Source organism: Oryctolagus cuniculus, chromosome 9, assembly GCF_051225735.1.
Source record: "Oryctolagus cuniculus isolate XC-2025 breed Fujian yellow rabbit chromosome 9, ASM5122573v1, whole genome shotgun sequence".
NCBI lineage: Eukaryota > Metazoa > Chordata > Mammalia > Lagomorpha > Leporidae > Oryctolagus > Oryctolagus cuniculus.
Window position 1 is genome coordinate 35,373,207 of NC_142875.1, and position 22,699 is coordinate 35,395,905.

Below are 22,699 nucleotides of genomic sequence, written 5' to 3' on the forward strand. Positions count from 1 at the left end.
ATTATACCTTAGGTAAAAAAATAATTAATGAATTAAGCAAACATTTAAGATACACTTAATAGATGATTGGAAATGTCCTAGTTAAGGAGAATCCTCAAGAACTAACATTATCAGGTCAGAGATTATTATGGTATATAAAATATCATTAGGCCAGACACAAAGAAATGTCTATTATCCTGTTATTTAAGAAAAAAAATTTATGTCCCAAATTGCCTACCTTTTTGGCATGTAAGGTCATTGTTGTGTTCCAACATGTATTAAACAGTTTGTTAGACAGCATACTATTTATTTTATTTAACTTAAATTTTATAGTAATCATATAAGAGATATTATTTGATCACCAGATAATACATTTGCAGATGCTAGATTGTTTCTTCTTAGCTCATAAGCACACAGCAAACAACTTGTCCAGAGTCAGGATTTGAACTTAAATCTATTTGATTCTAAAGATAATGATTTTTTAATTGCATTCCTTATAGATTTTAGGGATTATTAGTGTATAAATTTGATATGAACACATTGTACACATTTTCTGGAACTGTTATTTTCTGTGGAAAATATTTTTTGAAATTTATTATTAAGAAGTTTCTCAAGTTTGAACATTAAAGCAGTTCTTCCCGAAAACATAGGTTTACTTGTCAGGTGAAACTAAGATTACACTTTTATGTGGCTCTTTTACTTAGTTAATAAGGTTCAGACAGCTAGTGAGATTTATATGCAGCCACAGTCAGACCTTCACCTCCTTTCTTTTTTTACCCAAGTGAACACCTTACTACCTGTTCACCCAAGACAGCATACATGACTTAGCCACACTAGCTACCAATAATGGGGATTCTAGGAGAATGAGACTTCCTCAGCTGCCTGTAGAAGGAGCTCTGATCCTGAAAAATGAGATTATACCATGTTGAGGGGCTGGCCTGGGAAGAGAGGCACCTCTTCATCTAGCAGGCAAGTCATAATTTTTTTTGAGTGAAGAGAGACACTGGAAATATTATGCCATGTTTTTCTCTGTCAGAATTTCCTAATTTACAGGCTAAAGGAAGGACCCCTGGGGGATGAGAAGAAAATGCTTTCCCTGAGAAGGCCTACCTAAAGTGTTCACACACTGAAAAACTTCAAAGAAGATGTCATATTTATAGTAAATATTTTATTTTATCTAACAGGTGTGCAAAACCCATTCTGGTATTCTTGGAAAGGGATTAGCACTTTCGCATTCACCTACCATATTAGAGGCACTTGAAGGAAACTTACCACTTCAAATCCAAAGCAATGAACAGTCCTTTCTGGATGATTTTATTGCTTGTGTTCCAGGATCAAGTGGTGGAAGGCTTGCAAGGTAAGTAATGTACTTTGAGTATTACATATACTTTTTCTTTTTTTTTTCTTTTTTTTTTTCTTTCTTTTTTTTTTTTTTTTTGACAGGCAGAGTGGACAGTGAGAGAGAGAGACAGAGAGAAAGGTCTTCCTTTGCCGTTGGTTCACCCTCCAATGGCCGCCGCGGCCGGCGCGCTGCGGCCGGCGCACCGCGCTGATCCGATGGCAGGAGCCAGGAGCCAGGTGCTTTTCCTGGTCTCCCATGGGGTGCAGGGCCCAAGCACCTGGGCCATCCTCCACTGCACTCCCTGGCCACAGCAGAGAGCTGGCCTGGAAGAGGGGCAACCGGGACAGAATCCGGCGCCCCGACCGGGACTAGAACCCGGTGTGCCGGCGCCGCTAGGCGGAGGATTAGCCTAGTGAGCCGCGGCGCCGGCTTACATATACTTTTTCTTAAGCTTCATTTCTGAGTAGAAATGCAAAAGGAGTCAGTAAGATGTTAAAACACCATGTAAAATAATCTGGTTTATGGATTTTAGACATGCTGAAGTATAAATTTTTTAAATGTAATTGTTATTTTGTTACTGTTTACTTTTTTCAGAAATGAAAATCAAAGCAATGAATTGACTGGTGTGATTTTACTAGTAGAAAAATATATAATTTCTTTCTGGTTTTAAATTTATCTTATTTTTTATTAGGAAGATTTAGAAACAGAGACCCAGAGAGCTCCCATCCACTGGCTTACTTCCCATATGCCTTCAATGGCCGGGACTGAGCAAAGCTGAAGCCAGGAGCTAGGAACCCAACCCAGGTTTCTCACATGGGTAGCAGGAGCCTAATGACTTAAGCCATCATCACTGTCTACCCCCTGCATTATCAGGAAGCTGGAATCAGAAACGAAAGCTGGATATCAAAATCAGGCATTCTGCCATTAAGTATGGGCATTTTAACAGGTGTCTTAAACACTAGGCTAAAAACCACTCCTGGTTTTAAGTTTAAAATTGCACAGATTACTCTTCAATTTTTAAAATCCACAGTGGTGGTTGAAGAGGAAGAGCAAATCTTTTAAGTCAGCCTCACAGTTGTCTTTACAGACATTTCTATGTTATACATGATAGAATTACTTATTACACTTTTCATAGGATGACTAGAATGTAGATAATGTAATGAATTCAGGAATGGATTCCACAGACTATAGAAAGCTGACAGATTGTGCATGGAAGGAAAGGTAATGAAAAGATTGAGAAGTGTGTTTTTATTTTATTTATTTATTTTTTGACAGGTAGAGTTAGACAGTGAGAGAGAGAGACAGAGAGAAAGGTCTTCCTTTTTCCATTGGTTCATCCCCCAAGTGGCCACTACGGCTGGGACGCTGTGCCGATCTGAAACCAGGAGCCAGATGCTTCCTCCTGGTCTCCCATTCGGGTGCAGGGCCCAAGGACCTGGGCCATCCTCCACTGCACTCCTGGGCCACAGCAGAGAGCTGGACAGGAAGAGGAGCAATCAGGACAGAATCCAGTGCCCTGACAGGGACTAGAACCCGGGGTGCTGGCGCCGCAAGTGGAGGATTAGCCTAGTGAGCCACGGTGCCGGCTGAGAAATGTGTTTTTAAAAAAGCATAGACAATGCTTTTTGAAGCCAGATATGCCCAGTGAAGCAGGATACCTTTTCTACTCCTGTTTTCAGAGAAGCTATTCTTTTTTCAGCTATACACTAATACATCATTTTCTTGATTATTTTAACTTAACCACATTTAAAGTGTCTCAATTCAAAGTTACATCTATATGGTATGTAAACATTAGAAGTCTCTGCTTTGGCATGCTTGTTGATGAATTTGTTGTTAACCATTTCTAAGGGAGGTAGTGATTATCACTGAAATTGAAAAGAAGATATTATAGCATTTTGTTTGATACAAATTTTGTACATTTGGCTTAACTTCATGTTAATTGTTGAAGATGCTGATGAGTGCTTATCTTTTGTTTGTTTCATTGCTGTTAGGTGGCTTCAGCCAGATTCCTATGCAGATCCTCAGAAAACATCTTTGATCCTCAATAAGGATGATATTCGCTGTGGTTGGCCTACCACCATAACTGTTCAAACAAAAGACCAGTATGGGGATGTCGTCCATGTTCCCAATATGAAGGTAATTACATCTGAATTGAATTAACAGATTGTACTAACAGTGTACTGACTACTATTATAACTGCAAGATATCACATATGGTAAATGTTTGGAATCTATTTGTACTACCCTCTTTAAATAATGGAGGACACAAAAAAACTGTTTAAAATAATGAATCTCTAAGTTTCCAAATGACCCTTTTAATTTTTGTTGTGTTGTTTTGTTTTTTATATATTTCACTAGGTGCTGTGCTTAACGCAAAGAAAGGATAAGAAAGTGTATAACCAGAGCAAGGCACATAAAGGGAAGACCCTCAACACATAGTGATTGAATAAATGAATGCTAAAATACATTTCAAGAAATGATTTGTTTATTTGAAAGTCAAAGTTATAGAGAAAGAGAGGGGGAGAGAGAAATTTACCATCCTCTGGTTTACTCCTCAAATGGCCCCAAAGGTTGAAGTTGGGCCAAGCCAACGCCAGGAGCCTGGATCTCCAACATGGGTAGCAGCAGCCATCCTCTGCTGCTTTCCCAGGCATGTTAGCAGGGAGCTGGATCAGAAATGGAGCAACTAGGGCTTAAATTTGTGTTCAGATGGAATGCCAGTGTCACATATGGCAGCTTAACTCATTGTGCCACAATACTGACCCCTAGAATACATTTAAAAATTTATCTTTCTTGGGGCCAGCGTCGTGGCTCACTTGGCTGGTCCTCCGCCTGTGGCGCTGGCATCACTTGTGGGCACCAGGTTCTGGTCTCGGTTGATCCTCTTCCCGTCTGGCTCTCTGCTGTGGCCCGGGAGTGCAGTGGAGGGTGGCCTGGGTGCTTGGGCCCTGCACCCGCGTGGGAGACTGGGGGGAGGCACCTGGCTCCTGGCTTTGGAGTGGTGCAGCGTGCCGGCCATGGCAGCCATTTCGGGGGTGGATTGGTGGAGGGGGACCTTTCTGTCTCTCTCTCTCTAAAATAAAAAATTATATTTCTTAAAAAGACTTAATTGCCTTTCAAGTATAATCATATTTTTAAAATGATATACTTACTAAATTATAAATATGTAATTTAGGATTATAAAAGAATGAAAATAGTTGTGTGCTGAATTAGTGAATGTAGAATTCTTTACTTTCTTTTTCATTTTAAGCTTTTATTCAGTGAGAGAAAGATGCGTAGGAGAGTGTGAGGGTCCTATCTAAAAGAGAGAGGGAAATCTAGATTCATACCAAGTACCAGGAGCCAGCCACATGGAAGAGCATGTAGGTCAGGAAGCATGGGGCAGCTAGCCCACGCAGGCCAGCACTGGCCCGCAAAATGGCAAAAGGCCAAAGAAAAGAAAAAGGGTCAAAAGAGCCAGGCACACTGTTTCTGAGGCTTTTAATCTACTTTCAAAGGGGAGTGGAAAGGCCGGTGGGCACACAGGTGTGGTCATACAGAGGCATGAGGTCACACAGGGGTGTGGTGAAGGCATGGTCTTCCAGCTCACTAACCTGAACAGTTTTATCCTGTAGGCTTGCCTACATCATTCCCCACTGAGACTCCGTCCCTTAATCCTGAGGGATTTTGAAGGGCGTAGAATTATCCATCTTCTGTAGCTGCTTCCTGCTCATGAGGGGTGTAGTGCAGGCCCTGCCTGTCCAGGGTCTGGAAGTCTCTGTCTATCTTATCTAACAACTTTGCTTTGTGAGCCAGAGCAATCTCGGTCACTGCCAATGTCTGTGTCGCCTGCATGGTCAGTTGCTCCCACAAGTTGAGTTCTGAAATGTGTTAAGTGTGTTAATTAGCAAAGGCAAAACTGGAACAAAACCAATTCTAAGTGGTGTGTCCCTTAAGATGAAAAGAATGTATTTTATAGACTCCCAGATAGTGGGTGGTGATAGGCTACCCTTTTGTGTATTATAAACCCATTTAGTTGAGCATAGAGAATTATAATAGAAGAATCCATTAGGAGTTTTATCATCAATAACAGTTCCCAGAGAGAATCAAGAGAGGCAGGTACAGCATGTCTGCTGCTTGATGTGATGAAAGCTAAAGCTTTACTTACTCTGTTTGCTTTGAAGAGATGCTTAAGGTATCTGATTGGGTTACAGGAAAAATCAGGCGTGTCTTTTGAGTTCACCTGTGAAGACTTAAGAGGTAGAAGTTTAATCCTAATTTTACTGGGGTAGTCATGCTCAATAGCACCTGGTAAGGTCCCTTTCACTTAAGCTGAAACTGATCTGAAGAGGTACTCCCTATGAATGGCTTGCTCTGGAATTCCTAATGTTGGAATTTTTCTCAAAAACTCCTTAATTCCTTGGAATACTTTCTGTGGTCCCCTGTCCTGCACGGTGTGTCTGTGTCAGGGGCTTTTTAAGCAAATACAGGGCTTAGAATCCAAATCCTGGAATATATATTCCGTACAACCCTGTCATCAGCAATTTCCAATGTCGGAGCTTCAGTTAGAAGCTCTTATTTCTCTGAAACAACTTTTGTAGCTACCCTGTCCAGCATTGTGTCTGAATCAGGGCATTTTAAAGCCATATAAGAAAGCTTGGAACCTAAATCTTGGAATTCAAATCCCACAGAATCTTACCATTTCTAGAAATATCCTTAGCTGCCTTTTATTTTTTATTTATTTATTTTTTTGACAGGCAGAGTGGACAGTGAGAAAGAGAGAGAAAGGTCTTCCTTTTTGCCATTGGTTCACCCTCCAATGGCCGCCACAGCCGGCGTGCTGCGGCCGGCGCACTGCGCTGCCAATGGCAGGAGCCAGGTACTTATCCTGGTCTCCCATGGGGTGCAGGGCCCAAGCACTTGGGCCATCCTCCACTGCACTCCCTGGCCACAGCAGAGAGCTGGCCTGGAAGAGAGGCAACCAGGACAGAATCCGGCGCCCCGACCGGGACTAGAACCCGGTGTGCCAGCGCCGCAAGGATTAGCCTAGTGAGCCGCAGCGCCAGCCAGCTGCCTTTTAAATATCTGACCTTATGATAAAACATACAAGATAGGAATTTCAGAGAGATATAATATGCAAGAGTTCATGTTTTAAGCTCTTAACTTTAAAGAAACACCTAAGTATACAGGTACTGGAGTTTGACACTTAGACATAACTAGAACTTATATGTATAAGAATATAACAGACTAGAACAAGGTAAATCATTGGGATCAAGTTTTACCATTAACGTTAATACCGTAGCTCTTTGGGAACAGAGGTCCTATGGGAAATTAGTGCACAGTGACTCCTGCTGTTAATTTAACAATTAACACTCTTAGGTGCAACGTCAGTGATCACCTAAGGCTCTTGACATGAGCTGCCTAGGCTATAGAAGCCTTCTGAATCCACAAACTCCGTCAATATTCAGACAAGGCCATAAGCAAAGTGGAAGCCCTCTCCTCCCTCCAGAGAAAAGTACATCCTTCTTTGATGACTGCTCCTTCCACTGGGGTTTCACCCAGGGTGGTTTTCCATGTACAGACACTTTTTGCATGAGTACCCTGGCTTTCCATGCCTGAAATGCTCTTGTGGGCTTTTTAGCCAGACCATAATGCCTTTAGAGCTGATTCTAAGGTCACTGAGTGCTACTTAAAGTGATTGCCATTATATGAGTCTGCTATATGGATTCCTTCCCATGTTGGAGCATTGACTTTTCTTTAATTCTATTTATCATTAGTTGTGAACATTTAATCCTATTGACATGGTCACTTTAACAATAATTTCACCTATATGATCACTTTGAAACTTAAGATATTAGCATTACCATTTAGCCCAAAAGGATTTGTGATCCCCTAGCAAGTTTTAAACTGTACCCTTAGAAGTAAGTCCGTATGAATGCAAGCAGAGCTATACAGCCTCACTGTCTCTTTGTAGGAACTGAGAAGATAAAAACAGACACAGCTCTTCATGAGCTTAATTATCCTTAAGCATTTTACATGGATACATTGCATTAGTTATAATTCCTTAATCCAGTCTGGTCTAAGGGTCTCCCGATTATTAAGCATAGATCCTAAGGGAGTTTCCAAGGGTGCAGATGTAGAGCTACCCATAGTTAAATCACCTTGTAACCTGGGGAGACAAGAGGTAAATAGGGCTAAGTTTGGGCCCAATTATACCTCTGAACATGTATCTTAACAAGTAACCTGACATCCCATAGCTACTGTACCTATTATAGAGCTTAATATATATATTGTTTGATTTATATATCATACATATATATGTACATCCCAGACATGTTGCATATAATATATTGAATATCACATATATGCGCATCTATGCATATAGCTTGTTTATACATATACATATTTATTATTATATATTATTATGCATAACAAATATACCATACAGTATATATACATATATATTTTATATATGTGTGTAAATATTATACGTTTTTTAAGGATTTAATTATTTTACTTGAAAGGCAAAGTTGCAGAGAGTATGAGGCAGAGAGAGAGAGAGAGGTCTTCCATCTGCTGGTTCACTCCCTAGTTGGCCGCAGTGGCTGAAACTGCGCCTATCCGGAGCCAGGAGCTTCTTCCACGTCTCACACAAAGGTACCGGGGCTCAAGGACTTGAGCCATCTTCCACTGCTTTCCCAAGGCATTGCAGGGAGCTGGATCGGAAGAGGAGCAGCCAGGACTTGAACCGGTACCCATATGGGATCTACTGGCACTACAGGCGGTGGCTTTACCCACTATGCCACAGTGCTAGCCCCTAGTATTATATTTTTTAACCTATAAAATCATTATTCCAAGGATATATTACTTAATGACAAGAAAAAAGTATGAAATAAAATAATAACAATTTTTAAGAGCAGCATAGTTTATAAAAAAAGAATGTTTATCATTTTTTATCATCTTTTATGCTGTTTTCAGGGTCCATATTACAGACACATTGTGAGGTCACTCTGACCCAGCTAAGTAAACCTTTTAAGGAATCCAGACAGATCAATGCTAACATAAAACTTATATAATTCTGTGTCCCTAACTGCAAGTTGCTTCCTTTGATGTGTCAAGGACAATTACATAATAATAATATTTGGTTTTTCTAACACCATGGTTAGGTGGAGGTCAAAGCCGTCCCTGTTTCTCAGAAAAAAACATCTTTGCAACAAGAGCAAGTAAAGAAAGCTCAGAGGATTCCTGGTAGTCCTGCAGTAACAACTCCATCTTCTAACACTGACATGACTTTTGGCGGGCTTGCATCACCAAAACTGGATGTTTCATACGAACCAATGATCGTGAAGGAAGCTCGGTATATTGCCATAACAATGATGAAGGTAATGTATTTTATTCATCAGAGAAATTTTGTATTTTGCTATTGATTCATTTAACAAATATTTCAGTGATTTAAATGCAAATACAAAATTATAGATCAAGAGAGCTATTGATGGATGTTACACTTGTAGCATATTTTTAAAGAGCATGTTATCGTCCCCCAGAATAGAATTTATATATATATATATATATATATATATGGCGGGTGTCTACAGGAGATTTCTAATTACAGACCAAGTTATTCTAGTCAGAGATTGAGGTGGTTTAGAACTGAGTTTCAGTATTAAGGCAGTGTATGACAATTCTGCAGTCACTAGTCTTCTGACTGGGGAAATACTGAAATCATTTCCCCTAAGATTAGGAACGAGACAAGGATGTCCACTTTCACCACTGTTCCTCAACATGTTATTGCAAGTTTTCAAGCAGTAAGGCAAAGAAGGAAATAAAGGGCATTCAAATGGGAGAGGAGGAAGTCAAAATACTCCTGTTTTTGAAGGTATGATTTTGTATAGAGAAAAATTTAAGTACTCCACCAAAAAACTGTGATAATTGATAAATGAATTCAGTAAGTTTGCAACATATAGAATCAACATATAAAAGTTAACAGCATTTTATCCAGAATTACTGAGAAATCAAGAATGTAATTTCATTCACAATAGCCGCAGCATGTAAATTAAAATACCTATGATTAAATCAACCAAGGAAATGAATAATTTCCAAAATGAAAATTGTAAAACACTGTTGTAAAAAATTAAGGTAGACAAACAAAAATATTGAAAGACCACCCATGTTTGTGGATTGGAAGAATTAATACTGTTAATGTGTCCGTAATACCAAAAATCTCAAATTCAATGCAGTTTCTGGAATAATACCAATGACATTCTTCATAGAAATAAAGGGAAAAAACAATAGTTCTGAAATTCATATGGAACCACAAAATATTTAGAATAAGCAAAGCAATCTTCAATAAAAAGAACAAAACTGGAGGCATTACTTGTCGCTCCCCCTCTTCGCGGAGGAACGACACAGGACCCTGCGCTGTTCTTTTGTCTGCTCGGCCCTTCCCGGGTTTGCTGCTGGTCCTTCCCGGGTTGGCTGGCAACCCCTCCACCTCCGTGGAGGGGCGGTTCCCTCTGCTACTTTCCCCACTTCCGCGGGGGAGCGGCACACCGCCGGCTGGCTCTCTCGGGGGCTGCTCAGATGTTATCCAGATGTTCCCTTTAGATGTTCCTGGTGCATGTTGTCTCTCTCCTCCTTTATAGTCCTCTTCACCAATCCCAACTCTGCTACCCACACACCAAGCACGCTGCTCTCCTCCAATCAGGAGCAGCTCCTGCAGTTTATTGGTCGAACTGGAGGCAGCTGTGTAGAAGCTGTTTCCTCCTCTCCCAGTGCCATATTGTGGGAGAGCAGATGCATAGAATAAGTCTTAATTCCAGTAACTTAGTCTAGTCCGAGTTGCTCCCCACAATTACTATGCCTTAATTTCAAACATACTACAAAGTAATAGCCAAAACAGTATGGTACTAGGTTAACAACAGAGACATGAACCAGTGGGACAGAATAGATAACCCAGAAATAAATCCATATATTGACAGCTAAGTTTCAAGACAGAACAAGAGTATGCATTACAGGAAGGAAATTCTCTTCAATAAATTTTGCTGGGAAAACTGGATATCCAATTGCAGAAGAATGGAACTAAGCCCTATCTCTCATCATATAGAAAAATTAATTCAGAAATGATCAAAGACTTAATTGTAAAACCTGAAACAGTGAAACAACTGGAAGAAAATATAGGCAGAAAGCCTCAGGACGTTGATCTAGGTAGAGATAAATTTGGGTGACCCCAAAAGCACAGCCAACAAAGTAAAAATTGACAGATGGGGTTGTGTCACACTGAAAAGCTGCTACACAGAAAAGGAAACGATGCACCTAGTGAAGAACCATCCTAAGGATTGGGGAATTATTTACAAACTATTCATCTAGCACGGGGCTAATATCCAGAATGGATAAGGAACTCAACAGGAACAGCAAACAAGTAATCCAATTAAAATTGGTGAAATAACCTGACTAGAATTTCTCAAGTGAAATTATACAAATAGCCAAGTATATCAGAAGATGCTCACTATGACTCATCATTAGGTAATTTTAAATCAAAGTCTCCATAAATTATCATCTCACCCCAGTTAGAATGGCTATAATCAGAAAGACATAAATAAATAAATAAATAACAAGTGCTGGCCAAATGCCAAGCAACAGGAACTCTCATACACTGTTGGTGTGAGTGTAAATTTATAAACCCATTATAGAAGATAGTATAGAGGTTCCTCAGAAATCTAAAACTAGAATTGCTGTATGTTCCAGCAATGCCATTGCTATCCATACACAAGACAAGCCATTATGTCAAATAGACACATCTGCACTCCGATGTTTATTATAGCACTGTTCACAGTAGCCAAGGTATGCAATCAGCATGGGTGTCTATTGTTAAATGAATGGATAAAGAAAATGTGGCATACATACTTGTACACTGTGGAATATTATTCAGCCATAAAAAATTTGGCCATTTACTACAGAGTAGATGGAATTAGAGGACACTGTATTAAGTGCAATGTGGATGGAATTGGAGGACACTGTATTAAGTGAAGTAAATCAAAAACAAGAAAGACAAGTATGTACTCACTTACACATGGAAGCTATAAATTGACCTGATGGAAATAAAGAGTATGATGCCTGATAGCAGAGCCTGAGGAACGTATGAGGAATGTAGAAAGGATAGTTAAAGGGTACAGGTTATAGTTGGATAGGAGGAATAGCTTTGAATGTTGTAGCACGAAGTAGGGTAACTATGGTTGATAATTATTCATTGTATACTTCAAAATAACTATTAGGACTTTAAATGTTCCTGGCACAAATGTGTTAAATGTCTGAGATTAGATAGATATGCCATTATCCTGATGAGATCATTACAGATTATATACACATACTAAAATATCACACTGTATCCCATAAATATGTACAGTAGTGTGTGTTAATTAAAAACTTATTCGTTTATGACAAAAGTATTTGTCTGTTTTCACTTTGCTGTACAGCAAGGACACATCTCTGTAGGATTTACCTAGGTCCCTTCAGATTTTAGTTTCACCCAAATGTCACATGCATCTCTTTGATTTCCTATTTCTTCAAGTTTTTAAAAATTATCTTCAGAGGTAATGTTAGTCTCAGTTATCAAAACAGTCATTATTTGCAGCAGGAGTTGGGAAATTGGACATTTTTCAAGAGTAGTGGTGAGCCATTGAAGATTTATAAGTAGGAAATGGCATAATTAGATTTGTATTTTATATAGATCCTGATGGAATATGGGCAGGGTAAATGGGCAGATAGATAATTATAAAACATGACTATAATTTAGTTTCTTTAGGAGACTTCCGTGGAATTGCTAGATTGTAGCACATATACACCTTCCACTACATTAATTTTTACCAAAACATACTCTCCAACCAACAGTGTATGAAACTGCCAGGTACTATGTGTTCTCATCATTATTTGCTTCTTACCAACACAATTTGATGACTGAAATATTAATTTACATTTCCTTGATTCTCAGTTTAATTGAACAGGTTTTCCTTTTAATTAACTTTTTAGATTTCTTCTTTTTAAAATTTCATTTATTTTTATTTATTTGAAAGGCAGACAAACACACACGTACACACACACATAAGGAGAGCTTGCATCCACTGGTTCACTCCCCATTTGTCCACATTGAAACCAGGAGCCTGGAACTCAATCCATTTTTCCCACCTGGGTGGCAGGGACCTAACTACCTGAGCCATCATTTGGTACCCACCAGGGTGCACATTAGCAGAAAGTTGGAATTAGAAGCAAAGTTGGAACTCAAACATAAGCACTCTAGTCTGGGATACCAGCATCCTAAGCAACATCTTAACTACTGCACCAAATTTCTGCTCCTCAGACTAATTCTTTAATGAATTGTCTTTATAATTTTATGCTGTTTCTCTTTATATGTTTGGATGCATATCCCAGTTGGGTATATGAATTACAAATCCCCTTCTTCCAGGTGGAAGCTTTTCCCTGTTGTTTATAAGGTCTTTGTTTTGGAACACTTTACAGCTTAAAATAACTTTTAAAAAAGCCTTTTATTTTTCCTTTAATTTTTGGTTTTAAACTTTTCTACTTTGGAGTCTTTAATATACCTAGAATTTTAGAATTTAGTTTTGTAAATAGTCTGAAGTAGATCATTGAATTTTTTCTTATTTTCTTATATGAGTAATCAGTTATCTTAGCACTATTTATTGTATATTTTACTGCTCCTCTGAGGATGTTTCTAATTAATTTATGATTGTTCCTGTTCTGTTTCTTAAAGGTTTATGAAAGTTACTCCTTTGAGGAACTGCGTTTTGCATCACCAACTCCTAAGAGGTAAGGATCATTTTCTCAAAGCGCCCATATGGGATGCTGGCACCGCAGGCAGAGGATTAACCCACTGAGCCACAGTGCTCACCCCAAAATAGAGTTTTCTTTTTTGTAAGTTTCTCTCCCTCCCCCCCAAGAAACCTTTTATTTAAGGAATACAAACTTCATGCATTTCATAAGTACAATTTTAGGAAAAATTCTCTCTTTAACATAAATTTTCAGTCTATGTATAATACAGATCTTATTTAACTCTATGACCTCATCTTTGACCACTTTGCCTCTTGCCCACTAATTTTGAGCCCCACCCTCTTTATTTATTTGAAAGGGAGAGACAGAGAGATAGAGATCTGCCATCTGCTGGTTCAATTTCCAAATGCCTGCAACAGCTGAAGCTGGGAGCCAGGAGCTCAATCCAGGTCTCCCATGTGAGTGGCAGGAACCTAAATACTTGAGCCTACTGCCTTAGCGAGAATGCATTAACATGAAGCTGGAATTGGAAGGGGAGTCAGCACTTGAACCCAAGCACTCTGATATGGGATGTGAGCATCCCAAGGGTGTCTTTAACTGCTGCACCAAAAATCTGCTCCAGCCCCACTACCTTTCTGTCTGCTCCTCAAAGACATCAAGTTCCACCCATCCCAGGTTTTCTTTGCCTACAATCAACTTCCCCCAAATCTTTACATAGCCAACTACCATCTGGCTCTCTAGTCAGATAACATCTCAAACTGGCCTCTGCTGTCATGCAATATTTTGGCAATCTGCTCCATCCTCGTCACTCTCTATCAAATAATCTTACTATTGGTAGTACTTTCCTGCCTTATTTATCCTCACTGGAATGTAAATGCCATGCAAACCACCAACATGTTTTTCTTGTTCATAAATGTACTTAGAGCATGCACCAGTACTTTCCATTTAGCAGATGCTTGAGTGTTTGCTGAAAGCATAATGAATTAGCTTAGATAAGATCCTATCTTGACTAGGCTTAAAATGTCCGATGTACATGAAAACCTACTTAATAGCAAATGGTCAAGTTGTTCTTATTTTACATGACACACTTTGTAGTTATGCTTTGAGAAAATTTACACTGCCCACATTTACTTTATAAAACTCATATGCTTCAGGGCTGGCTCTGTGGCATAGCAGGTGGGGCTGCCGCCTGCAGTGCCAGCATCCCATATGGGTACAAGTTCAAGTCCCAGCTGCTCCACTTCCTATCCAGCTCTCTGCTGTGGCCTTGGAAGGCAGTGAAGGATTGCCCAAGTCCTTGGCCCCTGCACCTGCATGGGAGAGCCAGAGGAAGCTCTTGGCTTTGGATTGTTGCAGCTCCAGCTGTTGAAGCCATCTGGGGAGTGAACCAGCGGGTGGAAGACCTCTCTCTCTCTCTCTCTCTCTCTCACTCACTCTCTTTCTCTCTGCTTCTTCCTCTTTGTAACTCTGCCTTTCAAGCAAATAAATAAATACATCTTTAAAAAAAATATGCTTCTACTATACTGAAAGTTCTATAACCATCATTAAGCCAGGGAAAAATATTATTCCCTATATCCAAAGATAAATTCTTTTTTTTTTTTTTTTTTTTTTGACAGGCAGAGTGGATAGTGAGAGAGAGAGAGAGAAAGGTCTTCCTTTACCATTGGGTTGGTTCACCCTCCAGTGGCCGCTGTGGCCGGCGCCCTGCAACCGGCTGCAACCGGCACACCGCACTGATCCGAAACCAGGAGCCAGGTGCTTCTCCTGGTCTCCCATGCGGGTGCAGGGCCCAAGCACTTGGGCCATCCTCCACTGCACTCCCAGGCCACAGCAGAGAGCTGGCCTGGAAAAGGGGCAACCGGGACAGAATCCGGCGCCCCTACCAGGACTAGAACCCGGTGTGCCAGCACTGCAGGTGGAGGATTAGCCTATTGAGCCGTGGTGCCGGCCCCCAAAGATAAATTCTTAAAATTCTGCTACTCTGACAGAAAACTTTCTAGGTTGTCAGAACCCTATTGTGCATATTTATTAGAATAAAGTCAAAGTAACCTGCTAATTTTAAGTAAATCATTTGATATGTAATACAATGAAAACAGTAAGTAATTACACTTTCTTAGATTCAAGGCTTTCTCTAAATTCTAAGTAAATGATCTCTCTCAAGTGGGATGCATCTAATTATTTTTCCCAACAATTCTTAAAAAGCACTTTAGTGAACAAATAAAATACTAAATTAAGAAAAATCTTAAATTTTGAGTCAACAGTTACTTGAGGAATGAAAAAATTAAGCCATCATAAACAAATACGAGTATATTACATACAGAAATTTCTCCACAGTTCACTGGGCAAAAGAAAAAAAATTAAAAATTACATAAAACAGTTAAACAGTTCTAAACAAAGACAGTTATTACATTTTTAGGTTGGACATCCTTAAACCAAAAATGTAAAATGTAAAACCCTGGTGCTGGTGTCTTGCGTAGTGGATTAAGCCACCATCTGTGACACTGGCATCCCGTATGGGTACTGTTTCAAGTTCTGGTTGCTTCACTTCCGATCCAGCTTCCTGCTAATGTATCTGGGGAAGCAGTGGAAGATGGCCAAGTGCTTGGACCCCTGCACCCACAATGGAGACCTAGAAGAAGCTCCTGGGTTCTGGTTCAGCATGGTCCAGCCCTGGCCATTGTGTCCATTTGGCGAGTGAACCAACAGACAGAAGATCTCTCTCTGTCTCTCCCTCTGTAACTACCTCTCTCTCTGTATCTTTGCCTTTCAGCTAAATTAATTAATCATTTTTTTAAAAAAGTCTAAAACCCTAAATGCTCTGAAATAAGATTTTGGAGCATGTCAGATTGTCGGTTTAGGGCTGCTCAACTGGTAAAGTCTATGTAATTATTCAAAATTCCCAAAAACTGCAAAACTGACACACTTTTGGCCCCAAGCGTTTTGTCAAAGTGATGCTCATCCTATACTATTCTTTTTCTAGTACCTTATTAGTATGGTAGCGTATTAGCTGTATTATAGTTGTATATAATTATATCCTACCTGCAAATTTATACATTATTATATGTGGGCAGTCTCCACTAGAAATTTTAATAAAGACTATAAACTCTTATTTATAGAAAATAAGGTTGGAATGCAGTAAAATTTTAGCTGCAGTTTGACAGCACATGTTTTAGCTATGCTTTGACAAAATGTTCTTATCTTAGCAACCAATTAATAGGTAGCCTCTACCTTCATCCAAATTACTCCCTACTTTTTCATTATTCATTATATTTATTGAATATATATAAGAGTTATCTTTGTGTGTAAGACTTCGGAGCAGTGCAATAGGATTCTGCTGTGAGTAAGACATAGTCTCTGAGCTCACATTACCTTGGGCCTCTGGGGAAGAGATATGGACTCAGGCATATGATGTATATTAACCAATTCAGTCCCTGATTTTATGAGCTTCATTTTTTTCTTGTTATATCGATTATTTTCAGTAATTAAATGGCTGCTCTCTGGGGAATGAGTTCTAGGGAGCCAAGAATAGGAAAGAGAGATGTTCGAAACTGTTGGGTGGCTTGGACAAGGGATGGAAGGGAGTTGGCAGTGGAATATGCCTGGCAAGTAGAGCCAACAGGTCTTGCTAGTAAAATGGAGATGAGATGAAGGACAAAGAAAAATCCAGAATGACTACAGATTTTCTTGGTTTCAGCAGCAGTATAGAACAGGGTTCGGGGAACTTTGACCTATAAATCAAATCTGACCTCCTGCCTGTTTTCATAAAGTTGTACTAAAATACGGGCCTTGCTCATTAATTTGTATGTTTTCTGTGGTTACTGTTTCACTGCAATGGTAGAGTTAAATAGCTGTGACAAAGGCTTTTTGCCCTAATAAACTAAAATACTAATACAGATGGATACAGATATAGAATATTTTGATTTTTGTGAGATCCAAAAGTTTGAGGAATGACTTTTTTGTCATGCTTTATCTTATAAGATGTGTGTACACAAGGGTAGAAAATTAGTTGTTAGGAGATAAATTGGTAGATTTTAAAGTTGAGATGCCAAGACATATCTTGGCTATCTAAGTGGAGATGCTAGCTAAACAACTTTAAATATTTTGAAACTCCTGAGAAAAAACTGGAGAATCATCTGTGTAGTGATGGTATTTAAAACAGAGGAATTGATGAAGATCAGGTGGAGTGATGATGTAGAATGAAAAATTGAAGACCTAGAACCTAGTCCTGGGACTTACCTTAAATTAAAGGGTAGACAAGAAGAGGAAGAGCCAACAAAACACTGAACATAAATGACCACTGAGGTTAGAGGAAAAACCAGGAGAATGTGGCAGCTGTAAGAAGGAACATTTCAGGGTAGTAAGAATTGTCAGCTATTAGATACTACCAAGAGATTATTGGAGACAGAAAACTGACCATAAAATTTGGGGGTGTGATAGTTATTGGTGGCTTCGACATCAACGATTGTAACAAAGTGTTGGGAACTAATCTAGTAACAGGAAGTTGTAGAAAAGAAGTAGAAATTAAATGGAGAGTGTGGTTATAGAAATGTGTGAGAGAAGAGATAATGAGACCTTATTAAAGAAGCCTGTATTATCAAAGGGAGCTTATGTTAGCATGGGAAACTAAGTTTGTTTGCTGCTGCAAACAAACAAGTAAAGTGGGAAGAATGAGTGATGCATGAAAGAGAGCAAGGTAGCTGTAACATGGAAGGAATAAGATTCACTGCTCAAGAGAAGGGACTGTCTTTGGATAAAATCCAGGATGCTCCTTCCATTGCAGTAGGAAAGAAGTCAAGAGGAAGTAGATGTTTAATGTGATTGCAGTTTTGAAGAGTGTATCTTATTACTTCTGTTTTATCACTGAAGAAAGAGGTGAAGTCATGATAGCTGAGAGTAAGGAAGAGGAGGAGTAGAGTTTTGAAGTAAAAGAGCAGTGAAATTTTTCAGGGAGTAGGGAGAGCAGGACACTAAGAATGGCAGGCAGTGTGATAATACAAATAGAATGGAAATAATTGCTGAAGTGTTATGATGTCTTCTGTTTAACTATAAATATGTTTTCCAATTTCCATCTTGTTTTCAGACCCAGTGAGAATATGCTGATCCGTGTCAATAATGATGGCACTTACTGTGCAAACTGGACTCCAGGGGCTATTGGACTCTACACTATTCATGTTACCATTGATGGCATTGAAATAGGTATTTTTTTTAAAGTCATCATTTATGAACTGCAAAAGGATTACAATCAAAATCATCTTTCTGTTCTGATTTTGCCCATTAACCTGTATCATACACATGGACAGATTTCATTATTCTTTGTAGCTTTATTTCTAGCTTTATCAGTGAGTATTTGGTTAGTGCATTCTCTAGAGTCTTATCATTTTGTAAGGACTCATGGTGTCTGCTCAGGTTTTACAGCTGTCACAGCTCCTTCCCTCCATTTGCTCACGTACTAATCAGGTGTGATCTCCTCCATGCAGCTCTATGACATGTGCAAACCCCTACTTGGGGTATATCTGTTTCCACACCTGGCTTGAGCAGAGTCCATGTCATTCATCTTTGGAACTCCCAGTCCAGCTCAATGCCTGGCATATAATGTATGCTCAGCAATTCTGTTGAAGGAATGAATTTTTTTTATCTACCATTAATTTTGAAAAGTATATTGTTTTTTGGTTTGTTCATTAATCTTTTTCTTTTCTATTCTTGTAAACTATCTGTAAAACAAGGATAACCATAGACTGAAAAAAACTGGTATTTATCTTTGTGAATTTTTTGATGCTATCATGCTGATACTTCTCAAGAAAAACAGTTTCCTCTGATCAGATGGACTTAGAAACCTAGTAGTATTGTGGTCTCACCATAGACATTCATGTAGTCTGCATTAACATATTAGTGATTTTGAGATGTTTTGAAATTAATACTCTTGTCTTTTTTTTTTTTTTTTTTTTTTTTACAGGCAGAGTTAGACAGAGAGAGAGAGACAGAAAGGTCTTCCTTCCATTGGTTCACTCCCCAAATGGCCGCCACAGCCGGTGCGCTGTGCTCCCATCCAAAGCCAGGATCCAGGAGCTTCCTCCTGGTCTCCCATGTGGGTACAGGGCCCAAGGACCTGGGCCATCCTCCACTGCACTCTCGGGCCACAGCAGAGAGCTGGACTGGAAGAGGAGCAACTGGGACAGAATCCGGCGCCCCAATCGGGACTAGAACCCCGGGTGCTGGCGCCGCAGGCGGAGGATTAACCTAGTGAGCCGCAGCGCCGGCCATCTAACTTTATTTAATCCTCATTATGAGACCTCTTATTGTGGGAAAAGAGGGAGAGGTACACTCAGGCCTCTGTATCTTTGAATTCTACCTCCATAGATTCGGTCAACCATATGTCAAAAATATTCACCAGGGGCCAGCACGGTGGCACAGTGGTTGGTCCTCTGCCTGCATGCCGGCATCCCATATGGGCGCCAGTTCTAGTCCCAGCTGCTCCTCTTCCAGTCCAGCTCTCTGCTGTGGCCTGGGAAAGCGGTGGAGGATGGCCCCAGTTCCTGGGCTTCTGCACCCGCATGGGAGACCAGGAGGAAGCTCCTGGTTCCTGGCTTCGGGTCAACACAGCTCCAGCCATTGCGGCCATTTGGGGAGTGAACCAACGGAGGGAAGACCTTTCTCCCTGTTTCTCTCTCTCTCACTATAACTCTACCTGTCAAATAAATAAATAAAATCTTTAAATATATATATATATCCACCAAAAATTGTGTCAGTACTGAACATATGCAGACTTTTTTCCTTGTCATTTGTTTCCTAAACAATACAGTATTATAGCTATTTACATCACATGTACATAGGTATTATAAGTGATCTAGAGATGATTTAAAGTATACAGGAGGATGTATATAGGTTACGTGAAAATATTATACATTTTTGTAGTAAGGGACTAGAGCACCTACAGATTTTAGTAACCAAGGAGGCCCTAGAACTAGTCCTCAACAGATACTGAGGGTTGACTCTAAGATTGATCACCATTCCACCAAAATCCTCTTTGCAAAACCTTGCCCTAAGTAGTTGGTTTTTGCATTGGAGGCATAAAGATACTTTCCATTGATGTGTATAGAGTATACACTAATATTCCTGTATAGAATCAGATATATAAAATTCATCTACACCGTCCCAGAGTCTTTTATTCACAGTCTTTATTGTATTTCCTTTATCTTAATGTATCCATCAAGCTTTTAGTTTAGCAAATGTTTTTAGGTCCTCAGCAAAATATTGTTCTAGGTAATACAATTCTTTTGTGGTAACAACTTACAGAGGATTGCTAGGATAAAATAGGCAAATGAAAGCTATATGAAGTAGAGTATAATTAGTCACACACAGGGGATACAAATTACAGCAAAAATTCAAAAGCATAAACAGTCAAGAATGACTTAATGAAGGAGATTTTCTTTTCTTCCAAAGTGCTGGTGAGATTTCAGTAGGTATAGAAAGTTTTCTAAATCATCTTATAGTAGGGTGAATAAAACTGAACCAAGGTAAAGAAATAAAAGGAAATCCATTTATATTTGTTTTTTGGAGGGGAATGAAGTTGAAGAAAAAATTCATCGTTTATTTAGAATCTTCCATTTTCTTCCCTACTCTTCCTTAACTAAACTTTCTCTCAAATCGTCAGGTTAGGACCTTGCTTAACTATAGGCAAAGACAGATAATAATTCATTAAAAATTTTAATAGCTAACATTAATCACTCAATGTATATATAATATAGTTCTCATAACTCAATGTTGTTATCATTCCCAATTCATAGAATAAAAAAAATATTGAGCCTCAAAGAGTCAAACAGTTAGTGGCAGAGAAAAGACCCAAGCAGTTTAGTATGAGAACTTCAGCTTTTAACCAGTGTACTCTATTATACCACCTGTCAGCCGTGCTGTCAGGTATGCTGGGTTGCCTGTCAGTCACAGAGGTGACTGGTGTCAGTGATGAGTGGTGCTCTGCCCTGATGCTGTCAGAGATTGTTTAATCACAGGAGGATTTATTTGTTCATTATTTTGAATTTTTTCAGTATCATATTATATGCTGCAATTAAAGAATGGGAGCACCTCTTTTCTGTAAAACCTGGAGACAACTCCTTTAAAATTGCAGAGTCATTTTTCTCTTTTTTTAAGCCTGTTAATTACCACAGGATTCAGATATTTCATGGCTTAAAATAGCCTTGAATGTTTATACGATTAGCTTTCAGGATCCTCCCTCTCTTCTCAGATGTTACAGTTCCCTTCCTCTGCTTACAGATGCTGGCCTAGAAGTAAAAGTGAAAGACCCACCCAAAGGAATGATTCCACCAGGAACTCAGCTGGTCAAACCAAAGACTGAACCTCAACCAAATAAGGTAAGGGTAGCATGAAGTCAAGGCTGAGCTGTTTAAAATGTTTTAAAATCTTTTCGTTGATGCGTCAAAATGGCCATCAATCAATTATTTTACTAGATTTCAGTATTCTAATTATCTGTTTTTTAAATATATTTGGATAGTATATCATGGTAATGTTAATATTTTATATCATATAACCTCTCCTTTTTAATTTCTTTGTGTAATGGTGTAATAACTTATAGGAGTTGCATAATTTATGTTATTGAAAATTTACAGTTAACAAAATTTTACAGAAATTAAGAGTAAAGTAGTACACAGGGTTAAAATACCCATGCTATTAACATGAAAAAATAACTCTCTAAAATCTCAAGAGGAATTACAAGAATTTTGCTGAATGGCTTGTTAAAAAAAGAAAACTTTAGTAATGGAATTGATTGCACTTTTCTAAAAGAAAAAAATGGTTCATTTATCCTTTTTGTCATGTCTTCAGCATTCAGAAAGGATACTATAAATTCATGTTAATAAAATTAGCTGTTTATTATAATAATTTATTTTAATACTGTTAAATTTTGTTGTTGTTATAAACATGCCACTATTATTTGCACAGGAAAACCAGCTACAAACAATTTTGAAAACTTTGTTGGAATTACAGTACTTTCAAATCCATTTAATTATATCTCATGCTGCATATAAGATGCCTTTTCTTTATTTATCCTGTCTTATTGATTATCTTGGCCTTTCTCAGGTTCGAAAATTTGTGGCTAAGGACAGTGCCGGGCTCCGAATCCGGAGCCATCCATCCCTTCAGAGTGAGCAGATAGGCATAGTGAAAGTCAATGGAACCATCACTTTTATTGATGAGGTAATTTATGGAAATACTCCTGGCAATTGGTTTTAGGTGGAAAGTGTTTAAATTGCTAGCACAATAAGATTGCTAAGTTTTCTGTTAGAATATATTTTACACCATTTGAGAAAAACTTTAAGATTTATTTATTTTTTGATTTGAAAATCAGAATTACAGAGAGAGGGAGAGACAGTGAGAGAGAGAGAGAGAGAGAGAGAGATAACGTCCATCCACTGTCTGACTCCCCAGATGGCCAAGGCTGGGCCAGGCCGAAGCCAGGAGATTCCTCTGGGTCTCCACATGGGTGCAACAATTCAATAATTGGGCCATCTGCTGCTGCTTTCCCAGGTGCATTAGTAGGGAACCAGATCAGAAGTGGAGCACCTGGGACTCAAGCCAACATCCATATAGGATGCCAGCACTGCAAACC

General features: G+C 39.1%; 1 protein-coding gene across 32 annotated transcripts in view; it reads left to right on the plus strand.

The window, feature by feature from the left end:
* The window catches only part of MYCBP2 (MYC binding protein 2), a 303,498-nt gene that overhangs the window by 177,575 nt on the left and 103,224 nt on the right, over positions 1–22,699 (plus strand). For all 32 annotated transcript variants that reach the window (XM_051850575.3, XM_051850577.3, XM_051850583.3 and 29 more), the window contains 7 exons: positions 1,164–1,336; positions 3,313–3,457; positions 8,466–8,681; positions 13,064–13,119; positions 18,161–18,276; positions 21,349–21,446; positions 22,171–22,287. In XM_051850575.3, the coding sequence (XP_051706535.3) occupies positions 1,164–1,336; positions 3,313–3,457; positions 8,466–8,681; positions 13,064–13,119; positions 18,161–18,276; positions 21,349–21,446; positions 22,171–22,287 (921 nt within the window). The remainder of the gene's footprint in view (positions 1–1,163; positions 1,337–3,312; positions 3,458–8,465; positions 8,682–13,063; positions 13,120–18,160; positions 18,277–21,348; positions 21,447–22,170; positions 22,288–22,699) is intronic.